Genomic DNA, 18,508 nt, shown 5'->3' on the forward strand with positions numbered 1-18,508 from the left:
TTATATCTAGCTATATACTAATGACCAGCTACATACATTTATATCTAGCTATATAATAATGACCATCTACATAAATTTGTATCAAATTATATAATAATGACCTGCTATATAAATTTATATCTAGCTATATAATAATGACCAGCTACATAAATTTATATCTAGCTATATAATAATGACCAGCTACATAAATTTATATCTAGCTATATAATAATGACCATCTACATAAATTTATATCTAGCTATATAAATAATGACCAGCTATATAAATTTGTATCTAGCTATATAATAATGACCATCTACATAAATTTATATCTAGCTATATAAATAATGACCAGCTATATAAATTTGTATCTAGCTATATAATAATGACCAGCTACATAAATTTATATCTAGCTATATAATTACATATAGCTATACAAAACTTGCATCTAGCTATATAATCACAAATTTCAGCATGATTGTGCATGTTCTGAAATACAAGAAATATTTTAGTCTAAATTAATATCTTAAACTGAAAAATCTTAAAGATTCAATTTCAATTTTTTTTCCATTAGAAAAGTATAGTTCTGATTCATGCCCACTTGAAATTACATTCCTTAACTATCTATTTGTAATTTTTATTTGTATTTATTTACTTATTTATTTATTTATTTATTTATTATAACAGCACTGAAAGCGCAGAGATCTGAAAACATACTTACTGAAGGTTAGATTTGATATTTTCCTTTTCTAGATCATTCATAATGCGTTTGAACGAATTCTCCATGCTGAAAAACAGGAATTAATTTAGAAAAAAAGCAATAACTTGATATCTGCATTGTTTACTGGATTTGACATTGTCTAGAATTGATTTTTTTTACATTTTTTAAAAATATTTTTGATGTAAACAACATTAATAGAAACACTGTATCTAGTTGCTGACCTTGTTCCAAAATCAGTAACAGTTTTAGTAAACAATTTTTTTATTTTGTTTTAATTATCTTTCTCAGAGTGAAAAATCATTAAGTTGAGTCAAAGTCATACCTGGACTACGACATCAAGCAAGTGTCAATTGGTAAACTAACTTCTATTTTTTCCAGAAGGATGAACTTATGACCCTCAACATGGGAATCTGTTCTGCATCTTAGTTAGTCATATAACAGATGTATTAACAAAAGCTAGTCAGTCAAGCTAAAAACATTTGATACATTAAGATTATTATGTTGTGACCAGTTTGGGCAGAAATTTATTTTCTTCAAATTACTGAGTGCTCTGACAAAGACATTCACTGGAATTTATATGGAATTCAAAAACTGGAATAATAATTTCTGTGATTCAACAAGAGACTGTAGACACATCATTACAACGCTGACTATTACGGATGTCAATGCCTTCCATCTTGAATTTCATTGGGACTTGAACTGTGATTCACTCAGAACTTTTCATTGATAGGACTTGTGTTTTAATTCTTGGATTATTTTTTGGATTTAATTTGTAAAACCATGAATTCTTTTTTTCTCATTTGTCACTTTGTATTCTAGAGAAATAAATTATTTGTTAAATTTTAGAAAGCTTGCTGTCTTCACTATTTTCTGTTACTTATTTTAAGAGCATAGACTTATAACAAATATATCAAAAAGATACACCTCACTAGCAGACAAAACCAGTGAAAGGATTGCAGGGCAGGTTATCACAATGAAAGTCAATGTTAACAAACCAAAGTGCAAAGCATAATACATGTACATGTCAGTTAAATTTGACAATGAAAAGGCCAAATCTGAGAAATAAAGAAGCTGTGGCCAATTTAGACAGAGTGATCAATAGATACAATGTGTGCAATTTAGACAGAGTGATCAATAAATAAAATGTGGGCAATTTAGACAGTGTGATCAATAGATACAATGAGGGCAATTTAGACTTAGTGATCAAAAGATACAATGTGGGCAATTTAGACAGAGTGATCAATAGATACAATGTGGGCAATTTAGAAAGTGATCAATAGATACAATTTGGGCAATTTAGACAGTGATCAAATAGATACAATGTGGGCAATTTAGACAGAGTGATCAATAGATACAATGTGGGCAATTTAGACACTGATCAGTAGATACAATGTGGGCAATTTAGACAGAGTGATCAATAGATACAATAGATACAATGTGGGCAATTTAGACAGAATGATCAATAGATACAATGTAAGCCAAACTGAGCATTACATGAAGCTGTTTAACACAGCATATGCCATAACAAAACAGAGATAATTCTTTCCGACTATGAATTTCTTTGCATCAAAACACTGACACATGTCTGCAGATTTCCCAGTACAATTTTCATATGTTGCATCCAATTTATTATTTATGTTATAGCACTGGAAAGTGTTCAACTTGTAGTTGCAGGTGTTACTGAACTGGCTGGTTCTTCTGTTATTCACAACTATAGATGCATTGCTATGATCCTCTCCAATAAGTTCCTGTTGGTCTTGAGCACTGATGGCCGAATGAGGGCCATGCACGTGCCTAAAAACTATTAGAAACATAACTGGACCTGTTACTTTTTCAAATAATAATATCCTATTATGAAATGAAGGTTGGACTCAAACTCAGACTACAGTTTCTTCATGTTCATAATCTTTTCTGAAATTTCCAGAGACAAGTAAAAGGTGCTTAAGGGCAGCAAAACTGTCTCAAATTCTATCCATCCGATCATGCACTCTTATTTATACATAACTTATTAAGTTATCAACTTCAACTGGTTAGTGGTACCTTATCAACTGGTGATTTTGAATCAATCATTGGATCCCACCACAAGAATACCAACGAGCTTTTTGAGAATGAAATTCAGAAACTGCTGCATGTAGATGAACTGCAGCTGTCTGAGCTTGAATGATATGCATCTTTCTGTGTTGTTGGGGATTATGCTTACTGGTGCCTTTGATACTTCAGAGACTCCTTGCATTATTAAGTGGCAATCATACCAACACAGGCTATGAAGTACACCAAGGAGTTTGTTTAATTCACATTTAGTAGACTGCATTCATTGTGTGTGGTTCCTCTGTATGTACCAGTCACAGATGTGACAGTGATCGCGTACTTTGGCATCAGTCCGAAAAGGGCCATCACAAATCCAGCAATGAGAGGCCACAGATAACCAGCAAATATTATCATGTGCCATAATCGTGAACACAGGTGAGGAGAGCTACTGCAGATCCATTTCAACTGTAATACATTTGAGATACCATCTCAACTATGTCCTGGTCATGATACAACATTGGTGTCTCAGTCACTCAATACATCTTACTACAGGGGGGCAAAACCTGCATTGGACTAGTTCAGAAATTTGTGTTGTCTTTCAATGAACCTAAATTAGGAAAGCAGGACATCCCATTGGAATGTGCAAGCATTCAAAGTCTGCATAAATGACATGTGTAACTTTCATCTTCCTTTGCACCACAGTAAAATTCAGAATGATTTTGCTAGGCTCTGGAATAATTATAGACTGTGCTTTTTCAGAGATTCAACCAATGTCATACATCAGCATGGCAATTTCCTAGAATTGTACAGTACTTACTGTGCTGTTACACTTTATGGGGAGAATCCTTTATCCACTGGTAATGATATTGTGTCTCTGGACCAAGCAAAAATAACTAATCAACAGTAAACAGATTGTATGTGTGCATAAATAGAAGAACTAGTTGCAGACCCAAACAAATGCATTGATAGCAATGTCTGGATCAAGCGATTCAAACTTGACAGTGTCAGGATTAAGCCATTCAAACCTGACAGTGTCAGGATTAAGCCATTCAAACCTGACAGTGTCAGGGTTAAGCCATTCAAACTAGCCAATGCCAGGATTAAGCCATTCAAACTTGACAGTGTCAGGATTAAGCCATTCAAACTTGACAGTGTCAGGATTAAGCCATTCAAACCTGACAGTGTCAGGATTAAGCCATTCAAACTAGCCAATGCCAGGATTAAGCCATTCAAACTTGACAGTGTCAGGATTAAGCCATTCAAACTTGACAGTGTCAGGATTAAGCCATTCAAACCTGACAGTGTCAGGGTTAAGCCATTCAAACTAGCCAATGCCAGGATTAAGCCATTCAAACTTGACAGTGTCAGGATTAAGCCATTCAAACTTGAGGGGGTCAGGATTAAGCCATTCAAACTAGCCAATGCCAGGATTAAGACTTTCAAACATGCAAGTGTCAGAAACCTGTATAGGGAGTTCTATTTTGTCAAATTCAAGTTCACTCCATTATCATTTGTATTCTGCTTCTAATCCATATTGTTGCTCACTAGATGTAACATGGACAAGAGTGCCCATTAAAACATATCATCATTTTTTCAAGTTGATTACTGTTCACTGGAATACAAGTTGGCATTTTAATATAATCTGACCTGCAGAAAGGCTTTAACAGGAAAACATGAAGTGAACTTTGATGAATTTGTCCACAGTCTATCCATACCCTCTATTAGTGAATTTTTCCAATATCACAAGAATCATTGTAAAAGCTTTATCAACTTCCTCATTAATAGTCTCTGTATCTTTGCAGTTCAGCATCACATGAGAACCATTTTGAATTCACAGGCTTTTGATTTAAAACATCACCACTGCACGGTTAAGTGACATATACATGAAGAACAATCTCCCTCTTAACAATGGATGTGCCCATGGGTTGTCTTGTTGATATAATTCTAAGATGCATCATTGAAAGAAGTTTTACCACATCTTTTTCCTTGCTTGTAATTGATTGGTGTGTGTGTATGTGTGTGATTAGGATTTTTAACGTAGCTTTAACAATGTTTCAGTCATATCGCTATCATGTCTGCAGTGTGGTAGTTTATAGTGATGTCTAGCACTGGGGCATAAAGCCGCAGACATGTAGCATGATGTCAAACCCAGTCACATTATCCTGACACCAGGCTGACCAGTCCTAACATTAACCTCTTAATGCTGAGCGCCTGGTGAGGCATCTGTTAGTACCATTTTTTGAACCCACAACCTACCATTCCGAGATGGATGTCCTAACCACTAGGCCACTGGAGCGGTCATGTATGTATGTTTTTGATTGAAATAACTGCCTGATAATCTTGTAAAACATGACATTTATGGAATTTAAACTCTGCGACTTGCATTTATCATGTTTTTGCAGCAGCGATAACAGCTGTGATACAATGGTGATGCTCCTGTTCATTGTCAACCACCTGTGCCATTTCATCCTGCTTAGGATTCTTTATATGGTACTGTACAGGTATTTTACAAAGTTACTTCACAGTCAGCTGTGGCTCCAATGGAGAATGTCCAAACATCACAAGTATTTATGTTTTCCTCAATCTGACTGATATTCATACTCCCAAGCTCTCATGCAAGTTGCTTCAGCAACTTACATAAAATATGTCTTAGGCTGATGTCTGCCCAAATGAGCTTTAAATGATTAATCAGTGAGTGCTGCACCAACCTGCATACTTCTGTTTGCATCAACAAACCCAATAATTCTAACTGCTTTGCGTGTATATCACAGTATGGCTTTTGCTCCTCTGGATATACAATGGGTTTCATAAAATCTCCCCCAATGGTCAAAGAGTGTGGATGCCATTGCTAGGTTAATACTGAAAGCATTTATTTAATTGCAATTACCCTCATGACATTCACTATCTTTGTCGCTAGGTTCACTCACTGGTGATTTGACTAACATCAGCCATTTGGATTTTTCTTGCTCAAAATCATACAATGACTTTTCATGCTTTTCCTCCATAAACATACCTGAAAACTCATACAGCTTATAAACCTCTTTGACAAAACTGTATGACTCATTAATGTGAAGTTGCACACTCTCCATTGTTTGGGCAATATGATTCCCATGTTAGATACGCTAATATATCCTTCAAAATACATTACACATCAATCTTAGGTTTTCACCATTACATATAATGCTTTAATTTAATAGAGAGCAACAATATCTGGTGCATTTATTGGCTGGCTTATTTGAACTTACTGATCTTCAAATCATTAAAGTACGTTGCATCTATACAACTACTGTTTACCTTACATTTTCGACAATAATAAACAATAGATGCCAGGCCCTATGCATAAACTTGTCATGTTGAGCATGGGCAGTGCTGTGGTGGCAAACAGACAGCCTTTATTCTATCGTAAACATATTAGATCTAACTCATCAAACAGTCTTCTATGCCTCGTGTACGAGTCTGATATTCACTGTAAGAAGTAATTAGTGAAATAAATTTTGGAGATTACTGAGATTTGGCATGAACTTGAGGTAAAAATTATGTTCTCTATAAATTGCCATTTTCTTCTGGTACATAATAGACGCATCAAAATAAACATGTTTGCTGATGTTTACAAACGACGTGGTGGCCCCGAGTGGCCGAATGGTCTAAAGCGCTCGCCGTTACGGATCACTGGCATCTCACCTCTGTCTGCGCCGGTTCGAGTCTCGGATTCAGCCTATGTGGGTATGTGAGAAAGTTAGCCATTAGCTTCTCGTGGGTTGGTGGTTCTTTCCGGTGTTTTCCCTGGTTCTTCCTCCACTATTAATACTGGCCGCCAGGTATAGCCTATCGTGTGCTGAAACATTGCGTAAACCCCACAACAACAACAACAACAACAAACGACGTGTAATTTACTTGCCAATTTAGATTTTGTCTGTTAAATAAACGAGCTTACACGGTGAACAAAGATCAATTACAGTCAAGTTGTCGTGTTAGAAAACAAAAACAGAATTTAAATAAAATTGATTAACTAAAGAGTATAAACTTATTTAAAACATTTATGAAAAATATAACCCTTTATTCGACTTGACATGTGACTGACCCGATACATATGTGTTACAGGCCATGTTACTGTCCTTAGTTTGGTTTAATTATTAAACTTTTGTTTTTAAATAATCCTAAACTAGCAAATATAAAATTTTATTTGTTTATTTATTCAAGAGACTGATATATTATGAGATGATATCTAACTGAAACTAGGAAGTAAATGCGTACACTTCACAAGCAGAGACAGATATGGTTACATGTGAAATATGTGTCTGATACTTGATAGAATTATATAGCAGCGGTCCATGAACTGACAGCCACTAAGAGGCGCATGGGAACTCTAAAAAACATACAATAACTACTGGAAAATTACCAGATATGAAATTATGCAAACTTACTCGTGTTGATGTTGCTGATAACTGTTATGCTGATTTTCACAGCCTTGTTTGCCTCCTGAATTGTGGAAGAACAGCCACCCAATAAAGACCCCCGCCGCCAGACACAAACATACCAACCCCATCACTTTCAGCACCTGGCATAGTTTTCTTTTCCTCGGCTCTGGAGTTCGAAAATCCATCTGTCGGAAGAAAACAGTAAAAATTAAAAATAACAAAAAATGTGGCTTACAATTTAACCAAAAAAAGCAACTCTATCGTCCACTAGACAAAACATTCTTCATAGGCAAATATATAATTATATTTGAAATTTTTTTGAACGGTGTAGGAGAATTAAAACTTTTACACATGTTCACATGGACGGAAAAAATCAAAATATCCCTATTTCTGCAAGAGAACCAAGAAACGCATTTTCTGCTTCCCAAACGCGTCATAACTGTCTATAAAGACGATAGGAAATTTCAATTTAAGTACGTCAAATTACACCTAGCAGCGAACTACGTGTAATAGTACAGCTTAAAAGGCAAAATTAGTCCGAGGTCTTGAGATTACCAGTTGTACAAAATTCATATCCTCGTGGAACGGATATGCAGAGAGATATCGAAAAAGCTTTCTAGTTTTATCTTTACCCATAAAACACTATAGTGTCATGGGTAAAACTTGTCACAAAGTCAGTTGCAAGTTTAGTATGAAACTGAATAAATCCAAGACATTCAAAACCACACATACAAACCTGAAATATACCAGTCATTGTACCATTTGTTACATTTAACTTACCTTACTTGCGTTAAACAATGTATAGGTCATACCTGTAAATTTCAAATGAAGCTAATACAACACTTATTGCATATCTGGACAAAATGAGATATCTAAATACTTCAATTTATCTAACCACATAGATTGGATTCAAGAGCAGACGGTAGAAATTATATTGTGTGACAGTCTACTGGCTATGTCCATTCTACTAATTATATTGTGTGACAGCGATTTGTCTACTGGCTATGTCCATTCTACTAATTATATTGTGTGACAGTGATCTGTCTAATGGCTATGTCCGTTCTACTAATTATATTTTGTGACAGTGATTTGTCTACTGGCTATTTCCGTTCTACTCTTATGTTACGTGTTTAGGCTCGAATAAACAGTAACACAAGAAAGAGTGAAAACAACAAGCTTTGAAAACTATAATAAATAATTTATTTCCCTGGAAAAATACTGTAAAAAATGAAGAAGAAAAAAATAACTTACGGTTTCCATAATCAAATCCAAAAATAATCCAAGAATAATCCACGAATAAAATTTTGTAAGTCCTAATAATGAAATGTTCTAATGATTTCAAGTTCGAGTCCCAACGAAGAATCCAAGATGGAAGGCAATGACGTATGCTGTAACTTGTACTGTGTTGAAGTCCACAGGTCCTTGTAGAAACACAATAATTAATCCTCCGGTTTTGGAAATCCGAATAAAATTTTCCAGAAATGTCCTTGTTTAACAATTCTGTAAGACTACAATAGTATTTCCAGAGAAACGAATTAATCCTTTAGAGTCCAAACAATCTGAAGAAAAATTAACATATAACTCAAAAACTCAAAACTATTCACAACAGAAGAAAACAACTTGACATCAAGTGTTTAAAAGCCCCAAAACTCTGAGGTCTCTCTCTCTAAACATCACTATTAATATTAAGTATTTCGCAATTTTGGAAATGCCTAATTGCGAAATAGAGGATCAGGTGATCATGTTTACATATAAATATCACGTAGCCCCTGTATGTCCTTGATAAGAACCAATCATTTTACTCCGAGAATAAAAGTTGTTTACCTGACCCTCAATCAAGGCCAGGGACTAAGTCAAAAATAGAAACAAGTGTTTCTGTTATAAGGTATTTATGGAAAGTTCCAGGTCAAACTGAATTTTCTGGAAAATATCAAATTCCTTGTAAACAAAATTACATTACATTGACATGTAAAGAAAATAAAAAGATTCCAAAACCCACAAACAATCAAATCAAACACAGATTAAATCAAATATACGTAACACTACTAATTATAATGCGTGACAGTGATTTGTCTACTGGCTATGTCCGTTCTACTAATGATATTGTGTGACAGTGATTTGTCTACTAGCTATTTTCGTTCTACTAATTATATTATGTGACAGTGATTTGTCTACTAGCTATTTCTGTTCTACAAACTGTATTGCGTGACAGTGATTTTTCTACTGGCTATGTCCGTTCTACTAATTGTATTGCGTGACAGTGATTTTTATACTGGCTATGTCCGTTCTACTAATTGTATTGCGCGACAGTGATTTGTCTACTGGCTATGTCCGTTCTACTAATTATATTGCGTGACAGTGATTTGTCTACTGGCTATGTCCGTTCTACTAATGATATTGTGTGACAGTGATTTGTCTACTGGCTATGTCCGTTCTACTAATTGTATTGTATAACAGTGATTTGTTTACTAGCTATTTCCGTTCTACTAATGATATTGTGTGACAGTGATTTGTCTACTGGCTATGTCCGTTCTACTAACTGTATTGTGTAACAGTGATTTGTTTACTAGCTATTTCCGTTCTACTAATTATATTGTGTGACAGTGATTTGTCTACTGGCTATGTCCGTTCTACTAATTATATTGTGTGACAGTGATCTGTCTACTAGCTATTTCCGTTCTACTAACTGTATTGCGTGACAGTGATTTGTCTACTGGCTATGTCCGTTCTACTAATTGTATTGCGTGACAGTGATTTGTCTACTGGCTATGTCCGTTCTACTAACTGTATTGTGTGACAGTGATTTGTCTACTGGCTATGTCCGTTCTACTAACTGTATTGTGTGACAGTGATTTGTCTACTGGCTATGTCCGTTCTACTAACTGTATTGCGTGACAGTGATTTGTTTTTTATGAGCTATTTCCGTTCTACTAATTATATTGTGTGACAGTGATTTGTCTACTGGCTATGTCTGTTCTACTAATTATATTGTGTGACAGTGATTTGTTTACTAGCTATTTCCGTTCTACTAATTGTATTGTGTGACAGTGATTTGTTTACTAGCTATTTCCGTTCTACTAATTACATTGTGTGACAGTGATTTGTCTACTGGCTATGTCTGTTCTACTAATTATATTGTGTGACAGTGATTTGTCTACTAGCTGTATTAAATGTAAAGACTGAATATATATAGATACAACAAGTGCACACACTCTATCCGGTAGCAATCCACGTCCGTTGTTTAACTGAGATTTCAAGCAATTTAACTAAGAACAATACATACTAGTTTTGCATATTCTTTTTAACCATAATTTTACCTGTTATTTTTATCCATCACTGAAATCACCTTTAATGCTGTCCAAAGGTTTCGACTGAGAATTAGTTTCAATATATCCACTATTGGAAGGTATCACGAGAGTTAGTTAATGCAATGAAAATGAAAAACTGAAGTTAAAGAAAATAAAAAATAATTTTAAACATGTAAAAATGTTAATGCCAAAGTTTCTAATCTGATACTTATTATTCACTAATTTTATTTTAGAGAAGACTAAAATTTCAATTTATTTAGATACTGTAAATGCATTATCGACAGTTAATCCCTCCTAAACACTTCCCACTGCCATGTTACAGTGATGACAGCTGATCGTTTATCCTAACTGTGATGATACCTGATCTTTTATCCTTAATGTTTTATCATAATGGTTCATCTTTAATGGCGAACTACAAAGGAATTGTTCATTTATTTTCCAGTGGATTTCCTCTCTGATTCAAATGTCGAAAAATTAGGAAATTACGCTCGAGTTCAATGTAAAACCGCTGTAAATCGCGACTAAATAAGGTAAAAGGTCAAGTTTAAAAGACTCAGGGTTTTCCCGGTATAGTTCGATTACGCGTAATGTGGCCACACATTGTCACGGAATTGAGTGAACTTAATGTTTACGCATTACGTCTGAACGAAAATGTACTCGGGTTACGATACCGTGCACATCGTTGCCCTAGCGTGATTTAGTTTCGTCTTTAGCTATTTTTAAATACTGAATTTGGTTTACCCATTGCTGCACAAGAAAATGACAGCAGTTAGCAAACAGAATACGTTAAGCTCTGTGACCGTTGATTTCACCACAACCAGGGGATTTATTGAGTAAACGTGTGTGTGTGTGTGTGTGTGTGTGTGTGTGTGTGTGTGATTTGGATTTGTAACGCAGCTTTATCAATTTGTCTGCAGTGTGGCAGTTTGTAGTTACGTCTAACACTGGTGCAGACGTGTAGCATCATATCCCACCCAGTACATTATCCTGACACCAAGCCGACCAGTCCCTAACACTAACCTCATAATGCTGAGCGCCAAACGAGGCAGCTGCTAGTATTATTTTTTATATTTCTTTGGTATGACTTGGCCGGGGTTCGAACCCACAACCTACTGCATCCAAGGCAGACTCTGTAACCACTTAAGCCACCGGAGCAATCAGTTAATTAGGTTTGTTTCATCACATCGTAAAGATTTTTGTCAGCCAACTGTCAGCTTTAAGGATGGCTTCCTGACCGGCAAAAAGGCTAAGGCAAAATATCTGACAGCGGGCTCTGCCCGTAATGATTGTTTCAAAAGACAAGCAAGTAGTGAAAGGGGTGAGATTAGCGTCAATGGGAATTAGCATTAAAAACACCCCCTGGGCGAGATTAGCGTCAATGGAAATTTAACATGGGCAAAAAACCCTGGGTAAGATTAGCGTCAATGGAATTTAACATTGGAGAAAGGAAAAAAAAGGAAATATTGAGATCAGCGTCAAAGGCATTCGAACAATGGAAAAAAAATATCGATTCTAGGGACAAAGGCAATTGAACATGGGGAATAGAGTTTGGGTCTGTCTTGGGACAAGGGGAATTGAACATGGGAATAAAGTGTGGGTTTGTCTAGGGACAAAGGGGAATTGAACATGTTAGAAAAAAAAAACTACTTTAGGGACAAGGGGAATTGAACATGGGATTTTTTTTTTTTTTTAAATTTTTATAAAGGGGTAGGCAATCGAAAGGCTATCTCTTTTCGAGAAATGTGGGTGGCCCTGAAAAGGGCCTTTGGGTTTATGTTAATATTAATATTAACATAGACGGCATCTGTCACATCTTCTTCTTCTTCTTAAACTCCTTCTAACTGCAGGTCCATACACAAGTACCCTCTTGAGGCATCCTTGTCTTTCTATGTAAACTCTTCTCATCCATAGACTAGTATCTGTCCTATCAACAACAGTCCACTTGGACCGGACATACATGAGCATGTCCGTCCTAAACATCATGGAAGACACAAGGGTGGATGATTCAACTGTGGTCCACATCGTGAGGCGACGAGAACAGGTGAATCAATGCAGTGAACTGCGCTTATTTATAGGTAGAGGAAGGATTGAAACGGATTGAGTTCATTCACCAATCCGAACACGCGTTACAAAATTCAGTCAGTCCGCATCCAATCCGAAGAGAGCAGTCTGTGACGTCATGTGGTCTATATAGATTCGCTAGCGCCTGTGTGCTGTCAATCTATGCGACAGTGATTCAACATGACGGAAACTCAGAAAACGATCCATTGGGGTGCACCAGCAGTGGAGACCGCCCAAGGGAACCCGGACTTACTTTCAGAAGAGGTACATTGGGATTTTGTGGATTTTCTTACCTCGCAAGAATTTGTTCCGGAGCCTTCGTCTCATTCTTCATTACAGCAAGTGGAGAATGTTAGACAGAGACAGAAAGAAGAATTGGAGAAATTTATGCAACGACAAAAGGAAGCGGAACAAGCTTTTCTCCTACAGCAACAGCAACAGCAACAAGAAGAGGTAAGAAAAAAACAACAACAAGAAGAAGTAGCAGCAAAGAAACAAGAGGGTGAAAATCAAACGGCTACGGTACTGTCGGACATTTTAGCGGAGTTAAGAAGTCTGAAACAAATGTATCAGACTTCTTTATCACGACCTAAGAGAATACGACCTTCCCGAGCTAAACACGCCAACCCTGTGACTAAGCCTATCGTACCACCCTTAGTGATTTCAACCCAATCATCAGAAGTAGGCCTCGGCCGTGGCAAAGGCTTAAGGCAGTTAAAGTTGATTGCTTAAACTCACCCCCTACACCAAAATAAAAAGGCCCTTCTCAGGGCCACCCACTTCTCTCGAAAAGAGATAGCCTTTCAATTTGCCAATAACTCAAAAATCAACAACAAAAAAAAAAACATTTTACCCTTATAGTACATGTCTGTGTATGAGTGCGTGAGTGTAGCTTCTTATTTTAAAATCAAAACTCAAAGACACTTACCTCATATAATTAAAGTATTCTTTTCTCCATAGTTACAATCCAATTCACAATTCACAACAGAACACTTTATAAATTACATTCACTTCTTCTGTTTCTTTTTTTTTACTCTCTCTTTATTTTTCAATTTCTTCACCGTACACAGTCTTTTCCTCCTCTTCCTCCTCACTTTCTTCCCTTCTTCTTTTCTTCTCCTGTTTCTTTTTCTTCACCTGGCTGCTTTCTTCCTCTGAAGAATCTCTCTCTTCTTCTGAAGAATCCCTCTTTTCTTCCGACTCCTCTTGTTTCTTTTTTGGGCAATCTGGAGACCAATGTCCTTTTTCTTTACAATAATAACAGGTATCTTGACTTTTGTCTTTTCTAGCCCCTTTTTTTCTTTTTTGACGGTCTGGACACTCTGAAGACCAATGCCCTTTCTTCTGACAGATATAGCAAGTATCTTGACTTCTATCTCGAAAGGAAGGAGAGTAGTCCCTCGGCTGGTCTGAAGAGAATTTTCTAATGACCCCTCGCAAAGCTCTGATGAAACGTTCCATCTGGGTAGTCTCTTCCATCGTTGTGCTCGGCTTGAGAGTGAAATGAATAGAGAAAGGACAAGACACACACCCTTTTTATATACGCTGGTTTGTCATGACTATAAATTAGTCTATGGTGTTTAAACTTGAGTCATTTGACGTTTTGCACTCAAGATGAAACGATCCTATTCATTCGAGAAGAAAGAAGAAGAAGAAAGTAAGAGGCAGAAACGTGATCTATCGCCTCGTACCAGAGCTGAAGTCTTGGCACAAATTCATGCCAGTGATTTTGAAGAGGACATGAGTGAACCAGAATCCGAACCCTCTGAACAAAGTTCACCACCCTTAGTTAACCCTGAAAAGTACTATTCCATTCGAGAGACGGAAAAGCGCTCCTCTAGAAAATTTAGAACCACGGCTTACACCTACACAGTGAAGTTTAAAGATTTCAAGTCCGACGTACCGTTGGAGAAAGCAGAAGGGTTTATCACCGAGATGTGGGATTCTTTGCTCACCGCACTCAAGCGACAATGTCAACCCAAAGAAGACGATCGCTTGATACTATCCATAGATCACGACAGCTTGAAATCCCCTGTTTGCATCGAGTTTAGCAGACCCGCAGAACTAACCCCTTCCAAAGTCATGGACAAGATTCAACACGTACAACAATCTAATGACCAGTTTGACATCACCGATGGTAAAGCCACACTGAAAATGGCCCACGTCTCTCCTCCTCATGGGACCGGACAACGCAATAAGGTGTTATTGGTGAACGACCTTCGCAGCACCAAAAAGAGTCTCGTCCAAATTAACAACCCTCAAGACCAGATGTGCTTAGCCCGAGCCATCGTGGTGGGACGAACCTATGCCAACAAGAACGACACGGCAGAATGGAAAAGAGCCTGGAAAACTATTCAACAATCGGACCGAGCCAAACAACGAAACGAAGCAGAACTCCTGTTGAAACAAGCCGGACTGTCCAAAGACACACCCTGTGGCATTCCTGAAATGCAAAAATTGCAAGATGTCCTAGCTCCACGCTACACTTTGAAAGTGCACCCTCAAGAAGTGCGCGGACCTCTGTTGTTTCGAGGGAAAGACTTTATGGACGGAAAATACATTCATGTCTATTATCACGATGACCATTTCGATACCATTACCACTATCACTGGATTCCTGGGATACAGTTATTACTGTGAGAAATGTGACTATGGCTATAACAATCGAGAGCAACACAAACATTGCGGATGGAAATGCCCAGGATGTTTGGCCTCTCCACCCTGTCTGAGCGAAGGACAAGAAAGAGTACATTGTCCTGCTTGTCTGCGCACGTTTGTCAGCCCTGCCTGTTACCAACAACATCTGAAGACGCAAGGTTCACAGCAGAAATGTGCTTGTCAACTGCTGAGACTGTGCCCTACGTGTCGACAAGGCCTACGTACCAATAATGCCAAGGCACACGTATGTTCAGGAAAGAAAAAATGTCACATTTGTCACCACATCGTGGACTTGAAACACCAGTGTTACGTGCAAAAATACCAACCCCAACCAGAGAAAGAGGACGGTCACAAGAAGAAAGGCAATTTCATCTTTTTCGATTTCGAATGCATGCAAGAGACTGGCATTCACATTCCTAATTTCTGAGTGGCTCATCGAGCGTGCGAGAAGTGCATTCAAGAACCTATCTTCAGTCATTGCCCTCACTGCAGCAAGATTCCCGGAGGGCGTGACAAAATCTTTCGAGGACCGAACACGTTAGCCGATTTTGCCCAATGGGTCTTAGATCCCATCGACAAGACGTGGAGCAAAGAGGACATCGAACGTTACGGAGATTGTCATCGTCATGCCACAGTGATGGCTCACAATTTCTCCGGATACGATGGACAGTTTCTTCTCAGATACTATACGGAACAAGGCACCGAACGTCCTAAAGTGACTTTGAACGGAGCCAAAATCATTTTCATGCAAGTGGGACAAGTGCAGTTTAAAGATTCGATGAGCTATTTGGCCATGCCTTTGAATCGAATGCCTAAAACGTTTGGAATGACAAAAATGGCTAAAGGGTACTTTCCACACTTTTTCAATACTGAAGCCAATCAACACGCCGTTCTACCCCATTTGCCTGAGGTTCACTATTACGACCCCGACAACATGCGTACCGAACAACGAGAAGCTTTCTACACTTGGTACCAGGCTTATGCCTCTGACCCCTTCGACTTTCAGGAAGAAATGTAAAAGTATTGTCGTTCCGACGTGGACATTTTACGACGTTGCTGTGGAAAATTTCGAGAACTGTTCATGGAACACGGAGGGGTCGATCCTTTGAAAGAAGCTTGCACCATTGCCAAAGCGTGTTCCTTAGTGTATCGACAACGATTCATGCCTGAAAACACCGTGGCTGTCATCAGTCCTCAAACGACCCACTATGTCAAACGTCAGTACTCGGTCAAAGCCCTACGTTGGTTACATTACTTGTGCGACAAGGAAGACAAATGGATTCAGCATGCCCGCAACGGAGGAGGCGAAAAGACCATCGGAACGTATTCGGTCGTGTACGAGTTTAACGGTTGCTTATTTCACGGATGTCCCGTCTGTTACCCTGATCGTAGCACTAAAAATCAGTTTTTACAACGAACCATGGAAGACTTGTACCAGGACACTTGTCAGCGACGCCTAAGGTTAGAACAGCAAGGATACCAAGTGGTGGAAATGTGGGAACACGAGTACGATCACCGTATGAAAACCAATCCCGAGTTTAAACGTGCCGTGGAAAGTTACAAGCTGATGGACCCCCTAAACCCGAGGGATAGTTTGTACGGAGGAAGGACCAATGCCACCTGTTTGCTGTACCAAGCCGACGAAGAGAAAGGAGAAGAAATCAAATACTTGGACGTGTGTTCGTTGTATCCTTACGTGTGCAAATATTGTCCCTTTCCTGCAGGGCACCCACAATTGTTCACGGAACACATCGACCTGAAAAACATTCGACAATACGAAGGCTTGATCAAGTGTAAAGTTTTGCCTCCCACGAACCTATACCATCCCGTCTTACCTCACCATTGTCAAGGCAAACTGATGTTTCCATTGTGTCGTACTTGTGCCGAAACGTGCAACCAAGACCAACCTTGTCAGCACACCCAGGAAGAACGGGCCTTGACGGGAACCTGGGTCAGCGTAGAATTGTTCAAAGCTCTGGACATGGGATACCAACTGTTAGAAGTGTACGAAATTTGCCATTTTCCCAAGACACAACAATACCACAAGGGTGACCCCAGTCAGAAAGGCATTTTCGCCGACTACGTGGATGCCTTTTTGAAACTGAAGCAAGAAGCCAGCGGCTATCCTTCCTGGTGTCACACTTCCGAAGACGAAAAGACATTCAAAGAGAAATACTATGAACAAGAAGGCATCTCTTTAGACCACATCGAGAAAAACGAAGGCAGGCGGTCGTTTGCCAAAGTGATGTTAAATTCCTTGTGGGGTAAAATGGCACAACGACCGTGTTTACCCAAGACGGAATATTTGACAGAACCTTCCCGCTACTTTCAGATGATTCACGACAAAACCAAATACATGAAACACGTGGACGTCGTTCGCGAGGATTTGATCTTGGTCAATTACGAAGAAGATCTGGACTTTGTACAAGACGACCCCTTTGGAAATGTCATCATTGCGGCTTACGTGACAGCTCATGCTCGCTTAAAATTGTACGAAGCTTTAGAACTGTTAGGGGAACGTGTCCTGTACTTTGACACGGACAGTTGCATTTACATCCATCACCCGAGTCAACAGCACCCTGACATCGAAGGAGACCGTTTAGGAGCCTGGACAGACGAACATCCCGACGACAAGATTCTAAGTTTCGTCAGTGGTGGTCCCAAAAATTACGGCTACGAATACCGGGACCCACAAGGAGAATTGCACACGACGTGTAAAGTGAAAGGATTGACTCTGAATTATCGTACCAGTCGTGTGGTGAACTTTGGGGTATTGAAAGAAGCCTTGCAATCGGCAGAGGATGCAAACTTTAAAGTGACCACCTATCAACCGAACAAAACTGTAGGTTTACCCACTCACCACATCGTCAGTCGACCCTTGGAAAAAGTCTATCAAATCGTGTACCAGAAGCGAGTGCGACTTCCCAATCATTTCACCTTACCGTATGGCCACGTCGGTATTGGTCTGTATATAAAAAGGAACCCTAGGCAAGATCGATAGTTCATTGTGACTACCAAGACCGAGCGAACAAGATGAATACTTTCAGAGAGACACAAAACAAGTTTAGACAGGCACAATTCAAGTGTGGGGCTTCTGAAGTGGAATGCGATTGTGAGCCTTGCGACTTTTCAACCTGTGTTAGTGACGGTGCCAGAAGAACCCGTCACCCAGGACGGGACTGTCGTGGACAGGCCTCAAAGACCCTTTCGGGAGGACACTTGTGTGACCTTACCCCCTACTACAGAACTGGTTAGAACATTACCCAAAACATGTTGTACAGACACTTGTGTTTATTCCACGTTAATGGTTATCATGTGCCTTTTATCCTTATACTT

At 38.5% G+C, this 18,508-nt stretch overlaps 1 protein-coding gene across 1 annotated transcript in view; it reads right to left on the reverse strand.

The window, feature by feature from the left end:
- Positions 1-18,508, reverse strand: part of LOC149786200 (N-acetylated-alpha-linked acidic dipeptidase 2-like) — a 173,274-nt gene that overhangs the window by 107,690 nt on the left and 47,076 nt on the right. Inside the window, exons 2-3 of the mRNA XM_089976557.1 lie at positions 7,153-7,331; positions 701-766 (exon numbers count right to left, since the gene is read on the reverse strand). Of these exons, the coding sequence (XP_089832683.1) occupies positions 701-766; positions 7,153-7,331 (245 nt within the window). The remainder of the gene's footprint in view (positions 1-700; positions 767-7,152; positions 7,332-18,508) is intronic.

Source organism: Sinohyriopsis cumingii, chromosome 12 (assembly GCF_028554795.1).
Source record: "Sinohyriopsis cumingii isolate HCF-2022 chromosome 12, ASM2855479v2, whole genome shotgun sequence".
NCBI lineage: Eukaryota > Metazoa > Mollusca > Bivalvia > Unionida > Unionidae > Sinohyriopsis > Sinohyriopsis cumingii.